We start from the raw sequence: 25,907 nt of genomic DNA, 5'->3' as shown, positions 1-25,907 counted from the left end.
AGGTCCAGGGTAGTAGGTCCTGTACTGTAGGTCCTGTACTATAGGTCCTGGGTAGTAGGTCCTGTACAGTAGGTCCTGTACTGTAGTTCCTGGGTAGTAGGTCCTATACTGTAGGTCCTGTGTAGTAGGTCCTGGGAAGTAGGTCCTGTACTGTAGGCCCTGTACTGTAGGTCCTGTACTGTAGGTCCTGTACTGTAGGTCCTGGATAGTAGGTAATGTACTGTAGGTCCTGGGTAGTAGGTCCTGGGTAGTAGGTCCTGGGTAGTAGGTCCTGGGTAGTAGGTCCTGGGTAGTAGGTCCTGTACTGTAGGTCCTGTACTGTAGGTCCTGGGTAGTAGATCATGTACTGTAGGTCCTGGGTAGTAGCCTATGAGGAAATGGTCCAGATATCAGAATGTGTAGTTGTTCCATTGAGAGAATCATATGACCTTGTTTTCTGTCAACAAAACCGTCTGCCATTTGGAACAACAAAGATTCATCCTACTGTTCTCTAGCCTGCAATCCACACTGGCTGGGATAAAACTGAAGGACTGTTGCCACTGGCTAGCCTGGCTAGTAGACCACAATTTTTACTGGCTCGGGTCCGAAATAAGTGCCATGAGATCTTTGAAAATACAAAATATCCTTAACGGCAGGGCTAGTTGGACACATTTTTCTACTGACCCGGTCTGAAACGTACTAGCCTCGGGCTAGCAGACTGGCTTCATTTCCATCCCTGACTGTAGTGAAACAGAGTGACATTCAGTCAGTGGGGATTCAAGATAACGGTACTCTCTTTCCTCTGTCTACTCATTGGCAGGTGAAATCTGCCCTGAGGCTTCCTAGGAGGAGTCTGAACCATCTGGAGGTGACTAGGAGCAGTAGACAGGTCAGTTCCTGATACAGTAGGATGGAGGTGACTAGGAGCAGTAGACAGGTCAGTTCCTGATACAGTAGGATGACTAGGAGCAGGAGACAGGTCAGTTCCTGATACAGTAGGATGACTAGGAGCAGTAGACAGGTCAGTTCCTGATACAGTAGGATGGAGGTGACTAGCAGCAGTAGACAGGTCACATCCTGATACAGTAGGATGGAGGTGACTAGCAGCAGTAGACAGGTCACATCCTGATACAGTAGGATGGAGGTGACTAGGAGCAGTAGACAGGTCACATCCTGATATAGTAGGATGGAGGTGACTAGCAGCAGTAGACAGGTCAGTTCCTGATACAGTAGGATGGAGGTGACTAGGAGCAGTAGTCAGGACACGTCCTGATATAGTAGGATGGAGGTGACTAGGAGCAGTAGACAGGACACGTCCTGATATAGTAGGATGGAGGTGACTAGGAGCAGTAGACAGGTCACATCCTGATATAGTAGGATGGAGGTGACTAGGAGCAGTAGACAGGACACGTCCTGATATAGTAGGATGGAGGTGACTAGCAGCAGTAGACAGGTCACATCCTGATATAGTAGGATGGAGGTGACTAGCAGCAGTAGTCAGGTCACATCCTGATATAGTAGGATGGAGGTGACTAGGAGCAGTAGACAGGTCAGTTCCTGATACAGTAGGATGGAGGTGACTAGGAGCAGTAGACAGGTCAGTTCCTGATACAGTAGGATGGAGGTGACTAGGAGCAGTAGTCAGGTCACATCCTGATACAGTAGGATGGAGGTGACTAGCAGCAGTAGACAGGTCACATCCTGATATAGTAGGATGGAGGTGACTAGCAGCAGTAGTCAGGTCACATCCTGATATAGTAGGATGGAGGTGACTAGCAGCAGTAGACAGGTCACATCCTGATATAGTAGGATGGAGGTGACTAGCAGCAGTAGACAGATCAGTTCCTGATACAGTAGGATGGAGGTGACTAGGAGCAGTAGACAGGTCACATCCTGATATAGTAGGATGGAGGTGACTAGGAGCAGTAGACAGGACACGTCCTGATATAGTAGGATGGAGGTGACTAGGAGCAGTAGACAGGTCACATCCTGATATAGTAGGATGGAGGTGACTAGCAGCAGTAGTCAGGTCACATCCTGATATAGTAGGATGGAGGTGACTAGGAGCAGTAGACAGGTCAGTTCCTGATACAGTAGGATGACTAGGAGCAGGAGACAGGTCAGTTCCTGATACAGTAGGATGACTAGGAGCAGTAGACAGGTCAGTTCCTGATACAGTAGGATGGAGGTGACTAGCAGCAGTAGACAGGTCACATCCTGATACAGTAGGATGGAGGTGACTAGCAGCAGTAGACAGGTCACATCCTGATACAGTAGGATGGAGGTGACTAGGAGCAGTAGACAGGTCACATCCTGATATAGTAGGATGGAGGTGACTAGCAGCAGTAGACAGGTCAGTTCCTGATACAGTAGGATGGAGGTGACTAGGAGCAGTAGTCAGGACACGTCCTGATATAGTAGGATGGAGGTGACTAGGAGCAGTAGACAGGACACGTCCTGATATAGTAGGATGGAGGTGACTAGGAGCAGTAGACAGGTCACATCCTGATATAGTAGGATGGAGGTGACTAGGAGCAGTAGACAGGACACGTCCTGATATAGTAGGATGGAGGTGACTAGCAGCAGTAGACAGGTCACATCCTGATATAGTAGGATGGAGGTGACTAGCAGCAGTAGTCAGGTCACATCCTGATATAGTAGGATGGAGGTGACTAGGAGCAGTAGACAGGTCAGTTCCTGATACAGTAGGATGGAGGTGACTAGGAGCAGTAGACAGGTCAGTTCCTGATACAGTAGGATGGAGGTGACTAGGAGCAGTAGTCAGGTCACATCCTGATACAGTAGGATGGAGGTGACTAGCAGCAGTAGACAGGTCACATCCTGATATAGTAGGATGGAGGTGACTAGCAGCAGTAGTCAGGTCACATCCTGATATAGTAGGATGGAGGTGACTAGCAGCAGTAGACAGGTCACATCCTGATATAGTAGGATGGAGGTGACTAGCAGCAGTAGACAGATCAGTTCCTGATACAGTAGGATGGAGGTGACTAGGAGCAGTAGACAGGTCACATCCTGATATAGTAGGATGGAGGTGACTAGGAGCAGTAGACAGGACACGTCCTGATATAGTAGGATGGAGGTGACTAGGAGCAGTAGACAGGTCACATCCTGATATAGTAGGATGGAGGTGACTAGCAGCAGTAGTCAGGTCACATCCTGATATAGTAGGATGGAGGTGACTAGGAGCAGTAGACAGGTCACATCCTGATATAGTAGGATGGAGGTGACTAGCAGCAGTAGACAGATCAGTTCCTGATACAGTAGGATGGAGGTGACTAGGAGCAGTAGACAGGTCACATCCTGATATAGTAGGATGGAGGTGACTAGCAGCAGTAGTCAGGTCACATCCTGATATAGTAGGATGGAGGTGACTAGCAGCAGTAGACAGGTCACATCCTGATATAGTAGGATGGAGGTGACTAGCAGCAGTAGTCAGGTCACATCCTGATATAGTAGGATGGAGGTGACTAGCAGCAGTAGACAGGTCACATCCTGATATAGTAGGATGGAGGTGACTAGCAGCAGTAGACAGATCAGTTCCTGATACAGTAGGATGGAGGTGACTAGGAGCAGTAGACAGGTCACATCCTGATATAGTAGGATGGAGGTGACTAGGAGCAGTAGACAGGACACGTCCTGATATAGTAGGATGGAGGTGACTAGCAGCAGTAGACAGGTCACATCCTGATACAGTAGGATGGAGGTGACTAGGAGCAGTAGACAGATCAGTTCCTGCTACAGTAGGATGACTAGGAGCAGTAGACAGGTCACGTCCTGATCCAGTAGGATGTTCAGTATTACATTGTGTTCTTGTTTTATTTTGTATATGTGTATTTTATTGACTATCAGCTGTAAAGTCTACAATCATGGATAATAAATATTCTCTACTCTACTCAGGGCCAGCCAGAGAGCCCCCGGTGTAGGAGCAGGGGCCAGCCAGAGAGCCCCCGGTGTAGGAGCAGGGGCCAGCCAGAGAGCCCCAGGTGTAGGAGCAGGGGCCAGCCAGAGAGCCCCCGGTGTAGGAGCAGGGGCCAGCCAGAGAGCCCCCGGTGTAGGAGCAGGGGCCAGCCAGAGAGCCCCCGGTGTAGGAGCAGGGGCCAGCCAGAGAGACCCAGGTGTAGGAGCAGGGGCCAGCCAGAGAGCCCCAGGTGTAGGAGCAGGGGTCAGGACCATGGCAACACCCCCAAGAAGAGACGTCACCTCACCAGACAGGGCAGCTCCTCCTCTTCCTCCTCATCCTCACTCTGCTCCCCCCGGGGGTCGTCCCGCCTCACTCTGTGCCGCTGCCTTTCTCCCAGCATGCTGAGCCCCACCGACAACCTCCAGGTGTTCTTCCTAATGATGATGATAGTAATAACAACAACCAATAACAACCAATAATAATAATAACAATATTAATAATATATTATTATTGTTAGGTGCCCTTCCTGGACTCCTTCACCGCCCTCCCCGTCCGTCAGCCGCCCAGGGAGGAGTTGGAGTGGAAACAGGTGAGAGCAGAGCGCCACCTACAGGCTGGAGGCTAAACCGTGGTGGTTCGGTGGATCAAGAAGATTACAAAATAGACTTGCAGAATTTGGCTTCCTGCTCTTTTCTCTTCCTAGTAAAGTTGATATATAGTTGAAACATTGTCCAACAGGAAGTTATCCTGCATTCCGGTAGTAGTGACCATTCTGACTGTGTGTCGTGTTGAAGGTAGTAGATTTGCTGTGGAGCGACCCGAAGAGCCAGCCAGGCTGCAGTCCCAACACCTTCAGGGGAGGAGGCAGTTACTTCGGGCCAGACGTGACCAGACGCCTGCTGGAGAGACACGGCATGACTCTGCTGATCAGATCACATGAGTGTAAACAGGAGGGCTACGAAGTCTGCCACGACGGACAGGTGATCTGTTAGGCCTGTTTCTAATCTCCATTGAACAGGACTAGCTCTATAAGATATATGATGGCTAGCAGACAACAGGACTAGCTCTATAAGATATATGATGGCTAGCAGACAACAGGACTAGCTCTATAAGATATATGATGGCTAGCAGACAACAGGACTAGCTCTATAAGATATATGATGGCTAGCAGACAACAGGACTAGCTCTATAAGATATATGATAGTTAATGTGTCTGTGTCTGGGTTCCCCCCCATGGCTAGTAGACCACCTGACTCTAGTAGACCACCTGACTCTAGTAGACCACCTGACTCTAGTAGACCACCTGACTCTAGTAGACCACCTGACTCTAGTAGACCACCTGACTCTATAAGATCTAAGTGTATTTTGTTCTTTCAGGTGATCACCATTTTCTCTGCGTCTAACTACTATGAGGAGGGTAGTAACCGTGGAGCCTACATTAAACTGGGCAGAGAGCTGGTCCCTCGCTTCTTCCAGTACCAGGTCAGCAGGAATACCAGGAAACTCACCCTGACTCAGAGGTAGGGGCTGGGGTGGAGGTGGAGGTGGAGGTGGGGGGGGGGGGGTGGGGTGGAGGTGGAGGTAGGGGCTGGGGTGGAGGTGGAGGTAGGGGCTGGGGTGGAGGTAGGGGCTGGGGTGGAGGTGAAGGTGGAGGTAGGGGCTGGGGTGGAGGTAGGAGGTGGAGGTAGGGGATGGGCTGGAGGTGGAGGTAGGGGATGGGCTGGAGGTGGAGGTAGGGGATGGGCTGGAGGTGGAGGTAGGGGATGGGCTGGAGGTGGAGGTAGGGGATGGGGTGGAGGTGGAGGATGGGGTGGAGTTGGAGGTAGGGGCTGGGCTGGAGGTAGGGGGTGGAGGTAGGGGCTGGGGTGGAGGTAGGGGGTGGAGGTAGGGGCTGGGGTGGAGGTGGAGGTGGAGGTAGGGGCTGGGGGATCACGGTTCCTACTGGTCTCTACATATAGAGCGTGACAATGAGTTGATTATTGTGTGTGTGTCCGTCCGTCCGCAGGGTGAATGTGGCAGAGGGTTCGGCTGTAAGGGCTGTACAGGAGAAGCTGTTTTCTCACCGCTCAGAACTCATGGCTGCCTTTCAGCAGTATGACACAAGTAACAGTGGTAAGATATTTTGGCAATAACACCCACACACTGCTTGCCAGCTGTTAAAGAACACCCCAAACTCCTATGACATAGTCATGTTCTGAGATGTGTAGCCACCTGCCATAAAGATCACCTGGAACGCGCCCATCATTGTGTATCATTAGTGACTCTGCTGTGTCTGTTCCAGGCTATACCTCTGTCTGTCAGTGAGTTAGACTGTCTGTTCCAGGCTGTATCTCTGTCTGTCAGTGAGTTAGACTGTCTGTTCCAGGCTGTATCTCTGTCTGTCAGTGAGTTAGACTGTCTGTTCCAGGCTGTATCTCTGTCTGTCAGTGAGTTAGACTGTCTGTTCCAGGCTGTATCTCTGTCTGTCAGTGAGTTAGACTGTCTGTTCCAGGCTGTATCTCTGTCTGTCAGTGAGTTAGACTGTCTGTTCCAGGCTGTATCTCTGTCAGTGAGTTAGACTGTCTGTTCCAGGCTGTCAGTGAGTTAGACTGTCTGTTCCAGGCTGTATCTCTGTCTGTCAGTGAGTTAGACTGTCTGTTCCAGGCTGTATCTCTGTCTGTCAGTGAGTTAGACTGTCTGTTCTAGGCTGTATCTCTGTCTGTCAGTGAGTTAGACTGTCTGTTCTAGGCTGTATCTCTGTCTGTCAGTGAGTTAGACTGTCTGTTCCAGGCTGTATCTCTGTCTGTCAGTGAGTTAGACTGTCTGTTCCAGGCTGTATCTCTGTCTGTCAGTGAGTTAGACTGTCTGTTCCAGGCTGTATCTCTGTCTGTCAGTGAGTTAGACTGTCTGTTCCAGGCTGTATCTCTGTCTGTCAGTGAGTTAGACTGTCTGTTCCAGGCTGTATCTCTGTCTGTCAGTGAGTTAGACTGTCTGTTCCAGGCTGTCAGTGAGTTAGACTGTCTGTTCCAGGCTGTATCTCTGTCTGTCAGTGAGTTAGACTGTCTGTTCTAGGCTGTATCTCTGTCTGTCAGTGAGTTAGACTGTCTGTTCCAGGCTATATCTCTGTCAGTGAGTGGGCCCTGGTGTTGGAGTCAGTCGTGAGACTGGACCTGCCCTGGAGGACTCTGCGCCCGCGCCTGGCACGGCTGGCACCAGATGGCAGCATCGACTACCAGTCCTGCTTCGAGGACATGGGCCCGGGACAACCCATACCCCAGGTCAGAACCAGGAAGAGACTGATCGATCAATTGATTGATTTTATTTGGCAATCAATAAAGCTACTCCTTTCACAAAATCTCCCTCTGTGTTTTGTTCAGGTCACTCCAAACTTGGCTGAAACTCTTTACAGGTATCGAACAGACCTTGAGATTATCTTCAACATCATGGACAAAGACCACTCTGGTACGTTACTCTGATGATGACTATTACAGCTCATACGCCTGCTAGTTCACATCATGCTACATTAACCATTAGCTTGTTAGACAGAAAACCGTTTTAGTATTCCTTAGTTTCTCTCACTGTCTCTCCCCATCCAGGTCAGATATCCATCGAGGAGTTCCGTCAGACCTGGCATCTGTTTAGTGCTCACCTAGGTGTGGAGGTGGATGACCGGGCCATAGATGAACTGGCTAAGAGTATAGACTTCAACAAGGACGGTAGCATCGACTTCAACGAGTTCCTAGAGGCTTTCAGGGTGGTGCACAAACTGGATGTTAAGGACCAACAGCAGGGCTGAGAGAAACCTTGTTGTTGTGCTGAAGACTCACATTAGCTACCCGGGCAATGACTTGGCTTTAGCTCAGTGAGCCAACACTGGCAGCAGGGCTGAGAGAACTACAAAGACCAGCGGCTAGGTTGATAGAACTACAAAGACCAGCGGCTATGCTGAGAGAACTACAAAGACCAGCAGCTAGGTTGAGAGAATTACAAAGACCAGCAGCTAGGCTGAGATAACTACAAAGACCAGCGGCTAGGTTGATAGAACTAAACTACAAAGACCAGCGGCTATGCTGAGAGAACTACAAAGACCAGCGGCTATGCTGAGAGAACTACAAAGACCAGCGGCTAGATTGAGAGAATTACAAAGACCAGCAGCTAGGCTGAGAGAACTACAAAGACCAGCGGCTAGGCTGAGAGAACTACAAAGACCAGCAGCTAGGCTGAGAGAACTACAAAGACCAGCAGCTAGGCTGAGAGAACTACAAAGACCAGCGGCTAGGCTGAGAGAACTACAAAGACCAGCGGTTAGGCTGAGAGAACTACAAAGACCAGCAGCTATGCTGAGAGAGTACTACAAAAACCAGCGGCTAGGTTGAGAGAATTACAAAGACCAGTGGCTAAGCTGAGAGAACTACAAAGACCAGCAGCTAGGCTGAGAGAACTACAAAGACCAGCAGCTATGCTGAGAGAGTGCTACAAAATCCAGCAGCAGATTTGAGGGGAGCCATGCTCGCCTTGGCTTTAGCTCTGCAGGCTTTAACAGTCTTGTGGTCAACCATACACTCAGTGTAGCACATGCAGTTGCATGAGTCAGGAATATATCTAGGAGATGTGGTCACCCTTCTCCCTGTGGTGTAGAACATGTCTCAGATGAGAACACACTACTCTCACTAGCTACTGATATGGAGGTGGACCAACACACGTGAGGTTTCTACAGACAACGCAGACAAGAGCTCCCCGCGGCATGTCCTAGCTCTGCTCTGCAGACCAACAGCACTTTGCCCCAACTTTTCTAGGTCTGAGACAGGGCTGACACCAGACTGCTCCATCCTCTCTTCAGGGTCAAAGGTCCAATGCAGATGTTTTAATTTTTTTACATTTCAATATTAAATAATTTCTGGGTAAGTACCTTACTGCGGTTGTTTTTCATTAAAATGGTCAAAAAGAAACTAAAATAGCTTATTTTAGCAAAGAGCTATTTCTCAAGCAAGAATTTAGCTATGACTGTCTGGGAGTGGTCTGGAAAACTGAAAATGATCTGTTATTGGCAGAGAGGTTTCAACGTCTTTCTTATTGGTCTATTAACTCATTTACTTCCTGGTGTAAAGTGTTGGTCCCATGATTCATGAAGCTGAAATAAACAATCCCACAAATGTTCCAAGTTTATTCCTCTCAAATTTTGTGCACAAATTTTTGTTTACACATTTGTTTATATCCCTGTTAGTGAGCATTTATCCTTTGCCAAGATAATCCATCCACCTGACAGGTGTGGCATATCAAGAAGCTGATTAAACAGCATGATCATTACACAGGTGCACCTTGTGCTGGGGGGGGGGGGGGGCAATAAAAGGCCACTTTAAAATGTGCAGTTTTGTCACACAACACAGATGTCACAAGTTTCGAGGGAGCGTGTAATTGGCATATTGACTAAAGGAATGTCCACCAGAGCTGACAGTCCATGATGCTGACATGGAAGTCTATTACCATTTCTCAATAAAAACAGTTGATGGCCGATCCTGGCATATCATGTCAATAAAAGCATGAACAGACTCTGGTTATAATTCATTAGGAGGGGGGTGTACTGTACATCAAGCTGTCTCACTACAGAAACAGGCGATAGACTCCTGCTCCTATTGGCTGTTCTATCTCAGACGAGGCTGCCTTGTCTGAGACTTCCTTATTCTACATCAACTAGTGAACCGGTAAGGTTGCTGTTATGTTGTATAATGTGATGTGTAGCTTTAAATGCTCTTTACTGGCTGTTTCCTTACTCGGTTGGTTCACATTTGTATTTGGTGTGTGTGTGTGTATGCACATGTTTGTGCATGCATGTAGAGGTGGGTGTGTGTTTATGCACATATTTGTGCATGCATGTAGAGGTGTGTGTGTGTTTATGCACATGTTTGTGCATGCATGTAGAGGTGTGTGTGTGTTTATGCACATGTTTGTGCATGCATGTAGAGGTGGGTGTGTATTGGAAGCCCCATAATTACAAAGCAATGTGTGAGCACTGTTAAACACACCTCGTACTTCTGACTGACAGGGAGGGAGGCCAAATGGCAGGACCAGCCTCTCTCAGGAGGGTCGGAGGCATTCCACAGGTCTGGTGTTCAGGATCACACACACAAACAGGACAACACACACACAGGACAACACAAAAAGGATCACATATGCACGCGAACACGCACACTCAGAACTACACGGTGCCAGATAATCACAAATACGCAGAAAGAGAGGGAGGATGGGAGAGAAGAGTTAAGAGAGAGGGAGAGGAAGGGAGAGAGAGAGGAGTAGAGCGAGGGAGAGGAAGGGAAAGAGAGAGAAGAGAAGAGGAGGGAGAGGAAGGGAGAGAGAGAGAGAAGAGTAGAGCACCTCAGTCTGCTGCAGGGAGAGACCATGGGGGCTCTGACAGGGCTTCTCTCTACACTAGTCGCTCTGCTATTGACCCTCCCTCCAGGTCAGTCAGTCTGTCTACTGGTTTGGATTTCATCTATTGGATCTCTTATTTCTGTTTGTTTGGTAAAAAAGGACTTTTGAGATCAATGGGAACTCCTCATGGCATCAGACTGTCTTTATGTTGATCTCTGTTCTGTCTCCAGGGTCATTGGGTGAGGAATGCAGTAGTTTCAGACACGTGGAGAACGGTAGAACATTCTTCCGTTACAGCGGGCTGTATGTGGCGTTCACCTGTAACCCTGGCTATAAGATCCATGGATATAGAACCAACAGCTGTGTGTCTGGACAATGGACCAGGGAACCTCCCGTGTGTGTTGGTAAGTGACTTGAGTTTGATACATGTATTTCAAGTTACACGTCTCTCTCTCAATTTCTCAATAGCAAGGCTATGCTCACTGAGTCTGTACGTAGTCAAATCTTTTCTTACGTTTGGGTCAGTCACAGTGGTCAGGTATTCTGCCACTGTGTACTCTCTGTTTAGGGCCAAATAGCATTCTAGTTGGCTCTGTTTATTTGTGAATTCTTTCCAATGTGTCAAGTAATGATATTTTTGTTTTCTCATGATTTGCTTGGGTCTAATTGTGCTGCTGTCCTGTTTTACGTTGTACACGGAGGATATTTTTGCAGAATTCTGCATGCAGAGTCTCAATTTGGTGTTTGTCCCATTTTGTGAATTCTTGGTTGGTGAGCGGACCCCAGACCTCACAACCATAAAGGGCAATGGGCTCTATGACTGATTCAAGTATTTTTAGGCAGATCCTAATTGGTATGTTGAATTTTATGTTCCTTTTGATGGCATAGAATGCCCTTCTTGCCTTGTCTCTCAGATCGTTCACAGCTTTGTGGAAGTGACCTGTGGTCCTGATGTTTAGGGCCAGGGTATGTATAGTTTCTTGTGTGCTCTAGGGCAATGGTGTCTAGATGGAATTTGTATTTGTGGTCCTGGAAACTGGACCTTCTTTGGAACACCACATTTTTTGTCTTACTGAGATTTACTGTCAGGGCCCAGGTCTGTCAGGGCCCAGGTCTGTCAGGGCCCAGGTCTGTCAGGGCCCAGGTCTGTCAGGGCCCAGGTCTGTCAGGGCCCAGGTCTGTCAGGGCCCAGGTCTGACAGGGCCCAGGTCTGACAGGGCCCAGGTCTGACAGAATCTGTGCAGAAGATCTAGGTGCTGCTGTAGGCCCTCCTTGGTTGGGGATAGATCTAGGTGCTGCTGTAGGCCCTCCTTGGTTGGGGACAGATCTAGGTGCTGCTGTAGACCCTCCTTGGTTGGGGACAGATCTAGGTGCTGCTGTAGGCCCTCCTTGGTTGGGGACAGATCTAGGTGCTGCTGTAGGCCCTCCTTGGTTGGGGACAGATCTAGGTGCTGCTGTAGGCCCTCCTTGGTTGGGGACAGATCTAGGTGCTGCTGTAGGCCCTCCTTGGTTGGGGACAGATCTAGGTGCTGCTGTAGGCCCTCCTTGGTTGGGGACAGATCTAGGTTCTGCTGTAGGCCCTCCTTGGTTGGGGACAGATCTAGGTGCTGCTGTAGGACCTCCTTGGTTGGGGACAGATCTAGGTGCTGCTGTAGGCCCTCCTTGGTTGGGGACAGATCTAGGTGCTGCTGTAGGCCCTCCTTTGTTGGGGACAGAAGCACCAGATCATCAATAGACATTTGACTTCAGATTCTAGTAGGGTGAGGCCGGGTTCTGCAGACTGTTCTAGTGCCCGCACCAATTCGTTGATATATATGTTGAAGAGGGTGGGGCTTAAGCTGCATCCCTGTCTCACCCCACAGCCTTGTGGAAAGAAATGTGTGTGTTTTTTGCCAATTTTAACTGCACACTTGTTGTTTGTAATGTCGTATGTTTTACCCCCAACACCACTTTCCATCACTTTGTATAGCAGACCCTCATGCCAAATTGAGTCAAAGGCTTTTTTTAAATCAATTAGGGTGTGCAGGGTGAATACGTGGTCTGTCGCGGTCTGGTAATTTGGTAAAAAGCCAATTTGACATTTGCTCAGTACATTGTTTTCACTGAGGAAATGTACGAGTTGAGCTGTTAAGTCTCTCTCTCTCTCTCTCTGTCTCTCTCTCTCTCTCTCTCTCTCTCTCTCTCTCTCTCTGTCTCTCTCTCTCTGTCTCTCTCTGTCTCTCTCTCTCTCTGTCTCTCTCTCTCTCTGTCTCTCTCTCTCTTTCTCTGTCTCTCTCTCTCTCTCTCTCTCTGTCTCTCTCTCTCTCTGTCTCTCTCTCTCTCTCTCTCTCTCTCTCGCTCTCTTTCTCTCTCTCTCTCTCAATTCAAGGGGCTTTATTGGCATGGGAAATATGTGTTTGCATTGCTAAAGCAAGTGAAATGAACAAAAAGTGAACAGTAAATATTACGTATTATGTTTATATACAGTGTTGTAATGATGTGCAAATAGTTAAAATACAAAAGGGAAAATAAATAAATATAGGTTGTATTTACAATGGTGTTTGTTCTTCACTAGTTGCCCTTTTCTTGTGGCAACAGGTCACAAATCTTGCTGCTGTGATGGCACACTGTGGAATTTCACCCAGTAGATATGGGAGTTGATCAAAATTGGATTTCTCTCTCTCTTTCTTTCTCTCTTTCTCTTCTAATCTGTGTTGAATCTCCTGTGTGTTTATTCCAGCCTCTGGGTGTCCCAGCCCAGGGGATCTCCTGCAGGGGGTTACCAGTGTGACAGAGGACGGGGCCTGGGCTCTCTTCAGCTGTGATGCTGGCTACAGGCTCTATGGACACTCACTGCTCTACTGCAAGGGCCAGAACTGGAATGGCACCAAGCCTGTCTGCAAGGGTGAGAGACTTAACTTACTGACTTAGTCCTCTTTGGCCCCTTGGTGAGCGTCCACCGTGGCCCTCCACCTCTCTCTTTTCAGTGTGAGGCCTGAGCGGGAGACAGCTGTAGATTACTATCAGCATGGTATTCTACAGTAGGCTACCTCCTTCATGTGGACTAAAACATACCCTGTAATCTGATTTTCCCTGCTTTAAACGAAGGCACCGATTGATGATGTCTCCTGGTATTGATCCTCCTCTGTGCCTCTCCCCTCCTAGAGTCTGATGATGTCTCCTGGTATTGATCCTCCTCTGTGCCTCTCCCTCCTAGAGTCTGATGAAGTCTCCTGATCCTCCTCTGTGCCTCTCCCCTCCTAGAGTCTGATGATGTCTCCTGGTATTGATCCTCCTCTGTGCCTCTCCCTCCTAGAGTCTGATGATGTCTCCTGGTATTGATCCTCCTCTGTGCCTCTCCCCTCCTAGAGCCTGATGATGTCTCCTGGTATTGATCCTCCTCTGTGCCTCTCCCCTCCTAGAGTCTGATGATGTCTCCTGGTATTGATCCTCCTCAGTGCCTCTCCCTCCTAGAGTCTGATGATGTCTCCTGGTATTGATCCTCCTCTGTGCCTCTCCCCTCCTAGAGCCTGATGATGTCTCCTGGTATTGATCCTCCTCTGTGCCTCTCCCCTCCTAGAGTCTGATGATGTCTCCTGGTATTGATCCTCCTCTGTGCCTCTCCCTCCTAGAGTCTGATGATGTCTCCTGATCCTCCTCTGTGCCTCTCCCTCCTAGAGTCTGATGATGTCTCCTGGTATTGATCCTCCTCTGTGCCTCTCCCCTCCTAGAGTCTGATGATGTCTCCTGGTATTGATCCTCCTCTGTGCCTCTCCCTCCTAGAGTCTGATGATGTCTCCTGATCCTCCTCTGTGCCTCTCCCTCCTAGAGTCTGACGATGTCTCCTGATCCTCCTCTGTGCCTCTCCCCTCTTAGAGTCTGACGATGTCTCCTGATCCTCCTCTGTGCCTCTCCCCTCCTAGAGTCTGACGATGTCTCCTGGTATTGATCCTCCTCTGTGCCTCTCCCCTCTTAGAGTCTGACGATGTCTCCTGATCCTCCTCTGTGCCTCTCCCCACCTAGAGTCTGACGATGTCTCCTGATCCTCCTCTGTGCCTCTCCCTCCTAGAGTCTGATGATGTCTCCTGATCCTCCTCTGTGCCTCTCCCCTCCTAGAGTCTGATGATGTCTCCTGGTATTGATCCTCCTCTGTGCCTCTCCCCTCCTAAAGTCTGACGATGTCTCCTGATCCTCCTCTGTGCCTCTCCCTCCTAGAGTCTGATATGATGAGGTCATGGAAGCAGAAGGATCCCACCGTCCCGATGCCCAGGATCCAGAGCCAGAACCTTGCCGTGCTGTCTGCTCTGAAGAACCACCTACAGCTTCACTACAATACCATCGCTAACACCGCCTCCAAGCCCGTGTTGCTGGCCAACGCACCACCTAAAGACCCCCACACCCACCTAAAAGACCCACACTCCATAGACCGCAGCCCCAAAGCTCACCATGTGGAGGAGAATTTGAAAGACACCAGGGATCTAACAGACAGAGAAGGGGCCCCTGAGAATCCCACTAGACCTCAGGCCTCCACATCCTCCTCTGCTACTACAGAGACCATTACTTCCACATCCAGCCTGCCGGTCGCTGAAGGGTATTGGCACCAGGGGACCTCTATAGCCCAGGCTATGCAGGAGGATTCATTACCCAGGAAGGAGGTGCTGACAGGGGCCACCCAGTTGGAGCCTGGCCAGGGAGTTACGGAGCCAGCAGATGTGAGCAGCACAGACACACAGGAGCCCCATCCTCAGAGACCCACTGAGACCAGCTCCACAAGCTTCATCAACTCTGATGATGATGATGGTGGTGAAACTCATCGACGCAACGTGACCTCTCCGGATCGGGCATCAAACGGGTCCTCACAGGACAATGAAACCGACACAAGTGACAGTCATCACAGTGAGGCGAACGAGACGTCGTCGTCGCCATTGTCCGGCGATGATGGTGAGACGTCTGGACACAATGGGACCTCATCGTATCTCTCTTTAAACAGGTCAGACCAGCATCTTATTAAGGGTGCTACAAACACAGAGGAGCTGCCCAGGCCTGTGACCCTAAACAGGCGTCCGCTGTGCCCTTACCCTCCCCTGCCAGCTCATGGCACCTTCTACTTCCGTCCGGTAGACAACCCCGGTCCCCGGGACTACAAACACTACATCCAGTACGCCTGCTATGCAGGGTACACCCTGGCCCACGGGGATATCCACAGCTACTGTCTGCAGGCTGGACGGTGGAGTGGTCTCACCCCGGTCTGCTTGGGTAAGTCACTGCTCTATCATGCCCCATTGTGATGCCTCTCTACAGATTCTGTACTACCAAACTGAAGAGCTACAGAAAGGCCATAGAAGCTTTGTTCAGGACGTATGTTGCCGTGTTCACCTCATCGACTGTGTCCTCTGTGTTTGGGCAGGTGAGAAGTTAAGGGTCCCTGTACTTAACCCTGTTAGTTGCTGTGTAGAGATGATGTGTAGAGATGATGTGGGGAGATGATGTGTAGACATGTGTATAGATGATGTGTGGAGATGATGTGTAGAGATGAGGTGGAGATGATGTGTAGAGATGATGTGTATCATTATATACTTCATCTATTTACATAATCTATACACATCATCTATACACATCATCTATACACATCATCTATACACATCATCTATACACATCATCTCCACACATCATCTCTACACATCATCTCCACCTCATCTCTACACATCATCTCTACACATCATCTCTACACATCATCTCCACACATCATCTATACACATCATCTCCACACATCATCTATACACATCATCTCCACACATGATGTGTATAGATTGTGTGGAGATGATGTGTATAGATTATGTGTGGAGATGATGTGTATAGATTATGTAAATAGATGAAGTATATAATGATACACATCATCTATACACATCATCTCCACACATCATCTCCACACCTCTTCTCCACACATCATTTATACACATAATCTAATCACGCCATCTATACACATCTCCACAAATCATCTCCACACACATCATCTATACACATCATCTATACACATTACCACACACATCATCTATACACATCATCTATACACATCTCCACACACATCATCTATACACATCATCTATACACATCTCCACACACAATCTATACACATCATGTGTGGAGATGAGGTGTATAGATGATGTGTATAGATTATGTGTGGAGATGAGGTGTCTAGACGATGTGTAGAGATGATGTGTGGAGATGATGTGTGGAGATGAGGTGTGGAGATGAGGTGTCTAGATTATGTGTGGAGATGAGGTATGGAGATGAGGTATGGAGATGAGGTGTATAGATTATGTGTGGAGATGAGGTGTCTAGATGGTGTGGAGATGATGTGTATCGATGAGGTGTCGAGACGATGTGTGGAGATGATGTGTGGAGATGATGTGTATAGATTGTGTGGAGATGAGGTGTGGAGATGTGTATAGATGATGTGTGTGGAGATAAGTATAGATGATGTGCATAGATGTGTGTTAGGAGAGAAAGAGGTAATGAAAGGAGACATGTGCAGCTCTCTCTGTTTTCTACATTATTACCTCAGTGACATCAGAATATCTGTTACACGCATCATCTCTCACTAACTGACTAACTGAGTGACTGACCAGGAAGTCAGTGCTGTGCTTGGTCGACTGTGGCAGCCGGTCCCAATTCACTTCTTTCCCCTTCCTCTTGGAACTAACTCTTTGATAGGTAGGGAGTGGATTGGGACCAGCTGTGTCTGTTGGAAGACAGTCCTGTTTTAAATTGCTGGGGCTCAGTGAAGGTAAAGTCTAAATGCAGGAGTGGCCAACACTACTCCTGGAGAGTCACCCTCCTCCAGGGTCTTTATTCCAGCCCTACTCCTGGAGAGTAACCCTCCTGCAGGGTCTTTATTCCAGCCCTACTCCTGGAGAGTAACCCTCCTGCAGGGTCTTTATTCCAGCCCTACTCCTGGAGAGTAACCCTCCTCCAGGGTCTTTATTCCAGCCCTACTCCTGGAGAGTCACCCTCCTGCAGGGTCTTTATTCCAGCCCTACTCCTGGAGAGTAACCCTCCTGCAGGGTCTTTATTCCAGCCCTACTCCTGGAGAGTCACCCTCCTCCAGGGTCTTTATTCCAGCCCTACTCCTGGAGAGTCACCCTCCTCCAGGGTCTTTATTCCAGCCCTACTCCTGGAGAGTAACCCTCCTCCAGGGTCTTTATTCCAGCCCTACTCCTGGAGAGTCACCCTCCTGCAGGGTCTTTATTCCAGCCCTACTCCTGGAGAGTAACCCTCCTGCAGGGTCTTTATTCCAGCCCTACTCCTGGAGAGTAACCCTCCTGCAGGGTCTTTATTCCAGCCCTACTCCTGGAGAGTAACCCTCCTGCAGGGTCTTTATTCCAGCCCTACTCCTGGAGAGTCACCCTCCTCCAGGGTCTTTATTCCAGCCCTACTCCTGGAGAGTCACCCTCCTCCAGGGTCTTTATTCCAGCCCTACTCCTGGAGAGTAACCCTCCTCCAGGGTCTTTATTCCAGCCCTACTCCTGGAGAGTCACCCTCCTGCAGGGACTTTATTCCAGCCCTACTCCTGGAGAGTCACCCTCCTGCAGGGTCTTTATTCCAGCCCTACTCCTGGAGAGTAACCCTCCTCCAGGGTCTTTATTCCAGCCCTACTCCTGGAGAACTACCCTCCTGCAGGGTCTTTATTCCAGCCCTACTCCTGGAGAGTCACCCTCCTCCAGGGTCTTTATTCCAGCCCTACTCCTGGAGAGTCACCCTCCTGCAGGGACTTTATTCCAGCCCTACTCCTGAGGAGTAACCCTCCTCCAGGGTCTTTATTCCAGCCCTACTCCTGGAGAGTAACCCTCCTCCAGGGTCTTTATTCCAGCCCTATCATAACACATACAGCCTGCACACCTGCTATAGTCCCATACAGAGTCCCAATCACCTTTAATCACCAAGCACATTTACATGAACCAAACATTTGATCTGGTGAAATGTTACCAGACAATAAACAGAATATACAGACAGACCATACAGACAGACAGGATATACAGACAGGATATACAGACAGGATATACAGACAGACCATACAGACAGACAGGATATACAGACAGGATATACAGACAGACCATACAGACAGACAGGATATACAGACAGGATATACAGACAGACCATACAGACAGACAGGATATACAGACAGGATATACACAAAATAAATATGTAATACAGACATGAGACACTGACTCCCCCATCTCTAACCTCTGACCTCTAACCCTAGAGGTGACCCCCTGCGCCCTGAACAACGGAGGCTGTTCCCAGCTGTGTAGTGTGAACCAGGAACAAGCTCAGTGTCACTGCAGACCAGGCTTCATCCTGTTAGAGGATCACCGTACCTGTAGAGGTCAGTCAAACATTCGATCGAGATGAGAGACGTGTGTTTGAACCCAGGGTCTCCTGTGCGACACCAGACAGTGTTCGCCCATTGCGCTAAAGCCGTAGCAAGGACTCAAGGGACGTGTTTCACTGAAACAACTGGTGCAAGAGCTACTACACATGCACCATGCTTTGTGGTAGAAATAAGTAGTTCACTTTATGAGCCCCAAACCCCTAGTCAGTGTTGTGTTTGTGCTCTTCCTTGTTGGGGGAAGATCAAATGTCTTGTTTTTGTTGCCTTGACTAGCCAAGATGTCTTCCTCCACAGTCTCTGATTAGCCAAGATGTCTTCCTCCACAGTCTCTGATTAGCCAAGATGTCTTCCTCCACAGCCCCTGACTAGCCAAGATGTCTTCTGTCCACAGTCTCTGAATAGCCAAGATGTCTTCCTCCAGTCTCTGACTAGCCCAGATGTCTTCCTCCACAGTCTCTGACTAGCCAATATGTCTTCTGTCCACAGTCTCTGACTAGCCAAGATGTCTTCCTGCACAGTCTCTGACTAGCCAATATGTCTTCCTCCACAGTCTCTGATTAGCCAAGATGTCTTCCTCCACAGCCCCTGACTAGCCCAGATGTCTTCCTCCACAGTCTCTGACTAGCCAATATGTCTTCTGTCCACAGTCTCTGACTAGCCAAGATGTCTTCCTGCACAGTCTCTGACTAGCCAATATGTCTTCCTCCACAGTCTCTGACTAGCCAAGATGTCTTCCTGCACAGTCTCTGACTAGCCAAGATGTCTTCCTCCACAGTCTCTGACTAGCTAAGATGTCTTCCTCCACAGTCTCTGACTAGCCAAGATGTCTTCCTCCACAGTCTCTGACTAGCCAAGATGTCTTCCTCCAGTCTCTGACTAGCCCAGATGTCTTCCTCCAGTCTCTGACTAGCCAAGATGTCTTCTGTCCACAGTCTCTGACTAGCCAAGATGTCTTCCTCCACAGTCTCTGACTAGCCAAGATGTCTTCCTCCACAGTCTCTGACTAGCCAAGATGTCTTCCTCCACAGTCTCTGACTAGCCAAGATGTCTTCCTCCACAGTCTCTGACTAGCCAAGATGTCTTCCTCCACAGTCTCTGACTAGCCAACATGTCTTCTGTCCACAGTCTCTGACTAGTCAAGATGTCTTCCTCCACAGTCTCTGTATAAAGAACAGCTGTAGTGTCTGCACCAACAGGGTCTACAATGTGATCACGATGCCCCCTAAATTCAATGATGTTTTTACAGCCTGAGAATCCTCCATTTAGAGCTATACATTCTTGATCCAAAACATCTTTAACACTCTGATCACAAGGCAGCACTGCAGAGGAACAAGCTACAGCCTGAGGAAAGACCCCGTTAATATATGTTTTATGATCTCTGTTCCACGGTGCACCTACAAAGTAGTCTCTTGTGACAGCTGGACATTTGGTTTTGGGTGTCGAGTCAATAACTTGGGTCAAATTATCCACCTTAAAAGGTTGAAATTGGCTTCTGTTAAAACAAAAAAAGTGTTTATCAGTTGAGTAAATACTTTCTCACTCTTTCTATTTTCCCTCAACAGTTTATTTCCAGGTAGTAACCCATCATTTGCGTCTCAGAATAAAGCACGATTCACTTTCTATAGACAGGTGGTTGAATGAACAGGTGGTTTTCTCCTGTAGACAGAGCTGACTAGCACAATATCTACACATGCTATAATCTGTCTGACTCAGACAGGCATACCATACAGCAGAGATAAATATTCATTTACACATTCCTATAGGACAGCAGTGGTGTAAACACACACACACACACACACACACACACACACACACATCTACATACACACACACACACACACACACACACACACACACACACACACACACACACACACACACACACACACACACACACACACACACACACACACACACACACACACACACACACACACAGCTACAGGTGCTCTCCTGGGAAAGAGCAGGAGCTCAACTAGCAGGTACAGTAGTTGATATATCTTCCTGAGTTGTTTTCCACACACTGCAGCTTCCTCTATAAAGCAGATGTTTTTGTCCCAGTCTGTTAGTCTCTGTATTTGCCATATTGAAACCAGACCACTGAGACCAGGGCTGCCGATCCAATCAGTGAAACAGAAGAGGTGGATGTTAGCTAACACATACTGTTGTCGCAGCAGAACGCTGAACACGGACACGATCAAAACAAAAGGCCATCGTCACACATCACCTTTGTCGTTTCATGAAAGCCAACGGTGCATGCCTGGTCTCCATGGTAATGAGGTGTGCCAGAGCGAGACAGAGAGAATCAAAGCGAGACAGAGCTGCTCTACTCTTTCATCTCGGGGCCTTTGTGACATCAGCATCAGACAGGCCACTTTCCTAATTGTGTGTGTTCCTGTGCGTACGCACGAACGTGTGTTTTAAACACATACCTGTGTGTGTGTCCTCGGCGCAGATGTGGATGAGTGTGTGGAGGGCCAGCAGCAACAGCGCTGCCAGCAGACCTGCGTCAACACCTTCGGCTCGTTCCGCTGCTCTTGCCCCTACGGACACACCCTGGCTGGGGACGGAAGGGCCTGTGTGGCTGAGTGTCCCACAGGGTACAGAAAACAACCGTCAACCCCGATACCTGGAGGAAACCTGTCCAGAAAGGAGTGTGTAGGTAGGAGACACTGGGATGCCGTAGGTTTAGCAGAAATGAATAGAATGCCAGAATTTTTAATTAGACTAGTGGAACATCTCTCTCTCTTAATTACCCTCGCGTAAATCTAATTAGCATAATCCTCCCATTAAAAATCCATCAATTTATGCTAGAGACATCTCAATGCACCACATCAGCCGATGTCACACTTCTGCGGTGAAAGGTGACAGAGCTAGAGCGGTGTTTGTCAGGCCATGAGGCATCCCGAAAATCACTCTCTCAAAATATTGTCTGTAGGGCCTCCCGGGTGGCGCAGTGGTTAAGGGCGCTGTACTGCAGCGCCAGCTGTGCCACCAGAGACTCTGGGTTCGTGCCCAGGCTCTGTCGCAACCGGCCTTCGTCTCTCCCGAGCCCGTACGGGAGTTGTAGATAGTAGCTACTAACAATTGGATACCACGAAATTGGGGGTGAAAAAAAAAAATATATATATATATATATATATATATATATTGTCTGTAGCGTCCGAACATCTCTATGGAAAGATTAGACTCAAGAACATGATGGGGTTCTCCCTTTTGCTCTCCCTTTTGCATCTTGGGACACTTCTGAAGTTGGTACAGACGATCTGCCAACTTCTGTCTGTCGCATCCAAACTGTTTGGGCTACACACTAATATGACCCCTCTGTGGAAAGGTCAGACTCTCACAAACACGTATTTTGATCTACAACGCTCACAAGACTCTTATGAAGGGTCCCTAGTACCAGTTTAAAAAATTTATGGAAGTATACAATACCAGCGAAAAGTTTGGACACCTCATTCAAGGGTTTTTCTTTATTTGTACTATTTTCTACATTGTAGAATAATAGTGAAGACATCAAAACTATGAAATAACACAAATGGAATAATGTAGTAACCAAAAAAAGTTGTAAAAAATCTAAATGTATTTTAGATTTTAGATTGTTCAAAGTACCCACCCTTTGCCTTGATGACAGCTTTGCACACTCTTGACATTCTCTCAAGCAGCTTCATGAAGAATGCTTTTCCAATGGTCTTGAAGGAGTTCCCACATATGCTGAGCACTGCTTTTCCTTCACTCTGCAGTCCAACTCATCCCAAACCATCTCAATTGGGTTGAGTTCGGGTGATTGTGGAGGCCAGGTCATCTGATGCAGCACTCCATCACTCTCCTTCTTAGTCAAATTGCCCTTACACAGCCTGGAGGTGAGTTTTGGGTCATTGTCCTGTTAGTAATTGTCCCACTAAGGCCAAACCACATGGGATGGCGTATTGCTGCAGAATGCTATGGTAGCCATGCTGGTTAAGTGTGCCTTCAAGACTGTTGGAAAAGCATTCCAGATGAAGCTGGTTGAGAGAATGTCAAGTGTGTGCAAAGCTGTCATGAAGGCAAAGGGTGGCAACTATGAAGAATCTGAAATATAAAATATATTTTTTATTTGTTTAACACTTTTTTGTTTAGCTCATGATTCCATTGTTATTTCATAGTTTTGATGTCTCCACTATTATTGTACAATGTAGAAAATAGTAGAAAATAAAGAAAAACCCTGGAATGAGTAGGTGTGTCCAAACTTTTGACTGGTACTGTATATATTTTATACTTCAAGTGGTCTTAAAATTCAAAAATAAAATAACTAAATGATCCTTGGTAATGACATTCTTAAAACAATTCCACGTAGCTTAGTGGAATCAATAGAAAATAGATACAACAATGTCATTCAGCAAACAGAATGCGTATGGCGATCAGGTTGTCTTCAACTGCTGGAATGACACTGATCCTTTTACAGACATCAATGAATGTGAGGAGCCAGAGGTCAGTGTACCTGGACACAGGTGTCAGTGGAAGTGTGTGAACCTGCCTGGCTCCCACCGCTGTATCTGTCCCAGAGGCTACAAACTGTCCTCAGACAGACACCACTGCAGAGGTGAGATGAATACACATCCATACTAACACACACACACACACATCCACACCCACACACCCACACACACACCCACACACCAACACACATCCACACCCACCAACACACACACACACACACACATCCACACACCCACACCCACCCACACACATCCACACCCACACATCCACACCCACACATCCACACCCACCCACCAACACACACACACACACACACACCCACATACACACACACCCACCCACCCACACACACCCACACGATAAATTGATCAAAACGGAAGTCTTTGACCAATCTACAATCACAAATCACTTCCGATGATATTTCCCTGACCAGCCCTTTGCCCTGTTTCATCAACAGATATCAACGAGTGCGGCCGTAAGAATGGTGGCTGCTCTCACCTGTGCCTGAACCATAAAGGAAGTCACCAGTGTTCCTGTCCTGCCTCTCACCGCCTCTCCCCCTACAGTAGGAGGAAGTGTCAGCCAAGGAAACAACTGCAGAGTAATGTGTAGCAGAGATCGTGTGGAGACCCTTTAAATATAAATGTCATTTATTATATTGTTTCCACCATCCCTCTGTTCGGCCCTTGAACAATGACTTCTACAATTGAATCTACATTTTGTCAGGCCTTAGATGTATTTTTTTTGTCAAATCATTACTGAGAACAGTATAAAAACTATTAAAATATTATTGTCACATCCAGAACATATCTGTAACATTGAATAGAGGCTTGGACTGCATATTACAGACATTATAGCTGAAGAGAAACCAGAAGAACACATTTATTAGTTTAGGGATTTAATTGATGGCATTTAAATATATTTCCCTCAAATGATGACATGTTGTTTTACAAGGTAGTGTGAATGAATGAGTAAAAACATAATGAAAACATGGTGGCAGACACTGTGATAATTGATTAGTAGAATTGATCCCCTTCAAAATGTCCTCAACTTGGTCCATGTGTCAAAATGTCCTCAACTGCAGACTTATAACATGGTCATGTCCATAGGAATATCAAATGTAATTTTTTGATTAAAAGTGACAGTATTAATTGTACTTTAGTCTGTTATATAAACAGTCATAGTACTTTGTTAAAAATACATTATTTATATGTATCCACTATATTTATAGTCTCTTTTTAAATATATAAAATAAAGTTAGACACAAAAACAGAACTGTTTCAGCCTCAGTCGTCCTTAAACTGCAGAACAGATTCTCCCTTCCCTTATGGTCTCAACTGTAAGCCTGCTGGGATGCTAATGTCTAACACACAGTGTTGTACTGAATGACTACGGCTATAAAAGGCTGAAATATGGCATGAACCACTGTTGGACTGATTCAACCATGTTATATATATAATCACATTGTCATTATTTTACTTCACAGATAAACATACACATTAGCAGCTATGAAGGCATTGCTGACATGCTCCGGGTACATATGGATAAATGCACAGTATTTGTGACACATAGAGTGGTGATGATGAGCCACACCTCAGATAACATGACAGGTAAATGTCATTGTACAGTGGGATGAAAGGTACAGTCAGCTGCAGTACTTCAACACAGGATAACATAGTAACTTCTGGATAGGTTTATAACCCCACAACACAGGGTGAGACTGATACAATAGAGGAGGGTTAGGTAAAATACACTCATTATATCATATTAGATCGTTTTAAACAACTCCATCTGATTTACACATATATATTAAATGTTAAAATTATAAATAATTTTAGTATCGCGTGTCGTCCAACACTCAAAATAAAAAACAAACATATTTAATTATAATTAATTATATATTAAATGTTAAACCTGCTATATTATTGATTATAATCAATCAATTAGCTGCAATAAAACTCCTTTGAGTAGAGTGTGTGTTGTGAATATCTTAGTCATAGGTCATAGGTCAATCCCCATCCAACTTCCTACCTAAGTCTAGTTCACCCCCTTCTCTCTGAAGTGTGCACTCATTCACTTCAATAATTCAATCCAATGATTTTAAATCATCCTTAAATGGGAGTGAACGAGTGTACACTTGGGGAGAATTGGAACTAGGAAGTAGTATTTTGTTCCACACTATATATATATTACTTGACTACTCTCTTGATAGCTGCCTGCGAGGCCAGGGAGAGTGCTCTACATCCAACCCAGTCTGATACCTCATTGCATGAGACAGGTAGACTGTGGCAGGAAGTCTTGTAGGTATGTGACCACAGCCTTGGAGAGGTAGGTCATGGTACCATAGCTGCCACTAGGGGCGCTGTCATAGAAGAAGTGACATATCCCCGTGGCTGGATCCTTCTCCAGGAAGTACTCGTTGGCTCCATGGGTCCTCTGGAACATAGAGGACATGTCTGATAGGTAGATACAGATCATGTTGTCTATAGTTAGAGAATAGGTCTTACTACAAACTGAGACGTGGGGCTCGGATCCCACTTCTGACACCATGTTATGTTATGATAGTCATATGGACAAGTCAGGCAGAGACACGTGACTCTAGTTAACATGATAATATGGCAACGATACAGGACAGACATCACTGAACTGGACCATTACACAATTAACCCTTTACAGGGCATTACTTTCTAGAGACAATTACACATTAACCCTTTACAGGACATTACTTTCTAGAGACAATTACACATTAACCCTTTATAGGACATTACTTTCTAGAGACAATTACACATTAACCCTTTATAGGACATT

The 25,907-nt window shown here is 47.3% G+C and overlaps 3 protein-coding genes across 4 annotated transcripts in view; 2 read left to right on the top strand and 1 right to left on the bottom strand.

Annotated features, from left to right (window-relative positions):
- Window positions 1-9,030, top strand: part of LOC110517469 (serine/threonine-protein phosphatase with EF-hands 1-like) — a 27,084-nt gene extending 18,054 nt beyond the window's left edge. Inside the window, exons 12-20 of the mRNA XM_036982026.1 lie at window positions 800-868; window positions 3,898-4,326; window positions 4,419-4,490; window positions 4,696-4,881; window positions 5,279-5,421; window positions 5,907-6,013; window positions 6,995-7,158; window positions 7,258-7,342; window positions 7,477-9,030. Of these exons, the coding sequence (XP_036837921.1) occupies window positions 800-868; window positions 3,898-4,326; window positions 4,419-4,490; window positions 4,696-4,881; window positions 5,279-5,421; window positions 5,907-6,013; window positions 6,995-7,158; window positions 7,258-7,342; window positions 7,477-7,676 (1,455 nt within the window). The 3' untranslated portion in view covers window positions 7,677-9,030. The remainder of the gene's footprint in view (window positions 1-799; window positions 869-3,897; window positions 4,327-4,418; window positions 4,491-4,695; window positions 4,882-5,278; window positions 5,422-5,906; window positions 6,014-6,994; window positions 7,159-7,257; window positions 7,343-7,476) is intronic.
- Window positions 9,031-10,006: 976 nt separating this feature from the next.
- LOC110495418 lies at window positions 10,007-24,517 on the top strand. 2 transcript variants are annotated; one of them, XM_036982020.1, is made up of 8 exons: window positions 10,010-10,337; window positions 10,480-10,653; window positions 12,969-13,133; window positions 14,444-15,484; window positions 18,492-18,614; window positions 21,076-21,282; window positions 23,065-23,202; window positions 23,557-24,517. In XM_036982020.1, exons 1-8 carry the CDS (start codon window positions 10,277-10,279, stop codon window positions 23,709-23,711), a joined length of 2,064 nt encoding a protein of 687 aa, XP_036837915.1. In that variant the 5' UTR covers window positions 10,010-10,276; the 3' UTR covers window positions 23,712-24,517. The 2 variants fall into 2 exon arrangements, with proteins under 2 accessions (XP_036837916.1, XP_036837915.1); XM_036982021.1 differs by lacking the exon at window positions 18,492-18,614 and having other exon boundaries at window positions 10,007-10,337.
- The window catches only part of phka2 (phosphorylase kinase, alpha 2 (liver)), a 35,836-nt gene continuing 33,909 nt past the window's right edge, over window positions 23,981-25,907 (bottom strand). The window contains exon 30 of the mRNA XM_036982008.1: window positions 23,981-25,535. Within this exon, the coding sequence (XP_036837903.1) occupies window positions 25,362-25,535 (174 nt within the window). The 3' untranslated portion in view covers window positions 23,981-25,361. The remainder of the gene's footprint in view (window positions 25,536-25,907) is intronic.

This window comes from Oncorhynchus mykiss, chromosome 7 (genome assembly GCF_013265735.2).
Source record: "Oncorhynchus mykiss isolate Arlee chromosome 7, USDA_OmykA_1.1, whole genome shotgun sequence".
Lineage (NCBI taxonomy): Eukaryota > Metazoa > Chordata > Actinopteri > Salmoniformes > Salmonidae > Oncorhynchus > Oncorhynchus mykiss.
The sequence above is the reverse complement of the archived record's forward strand: the minus strand, read 5'-3'. Positions and strand labels throughout refer to the sequence as shown.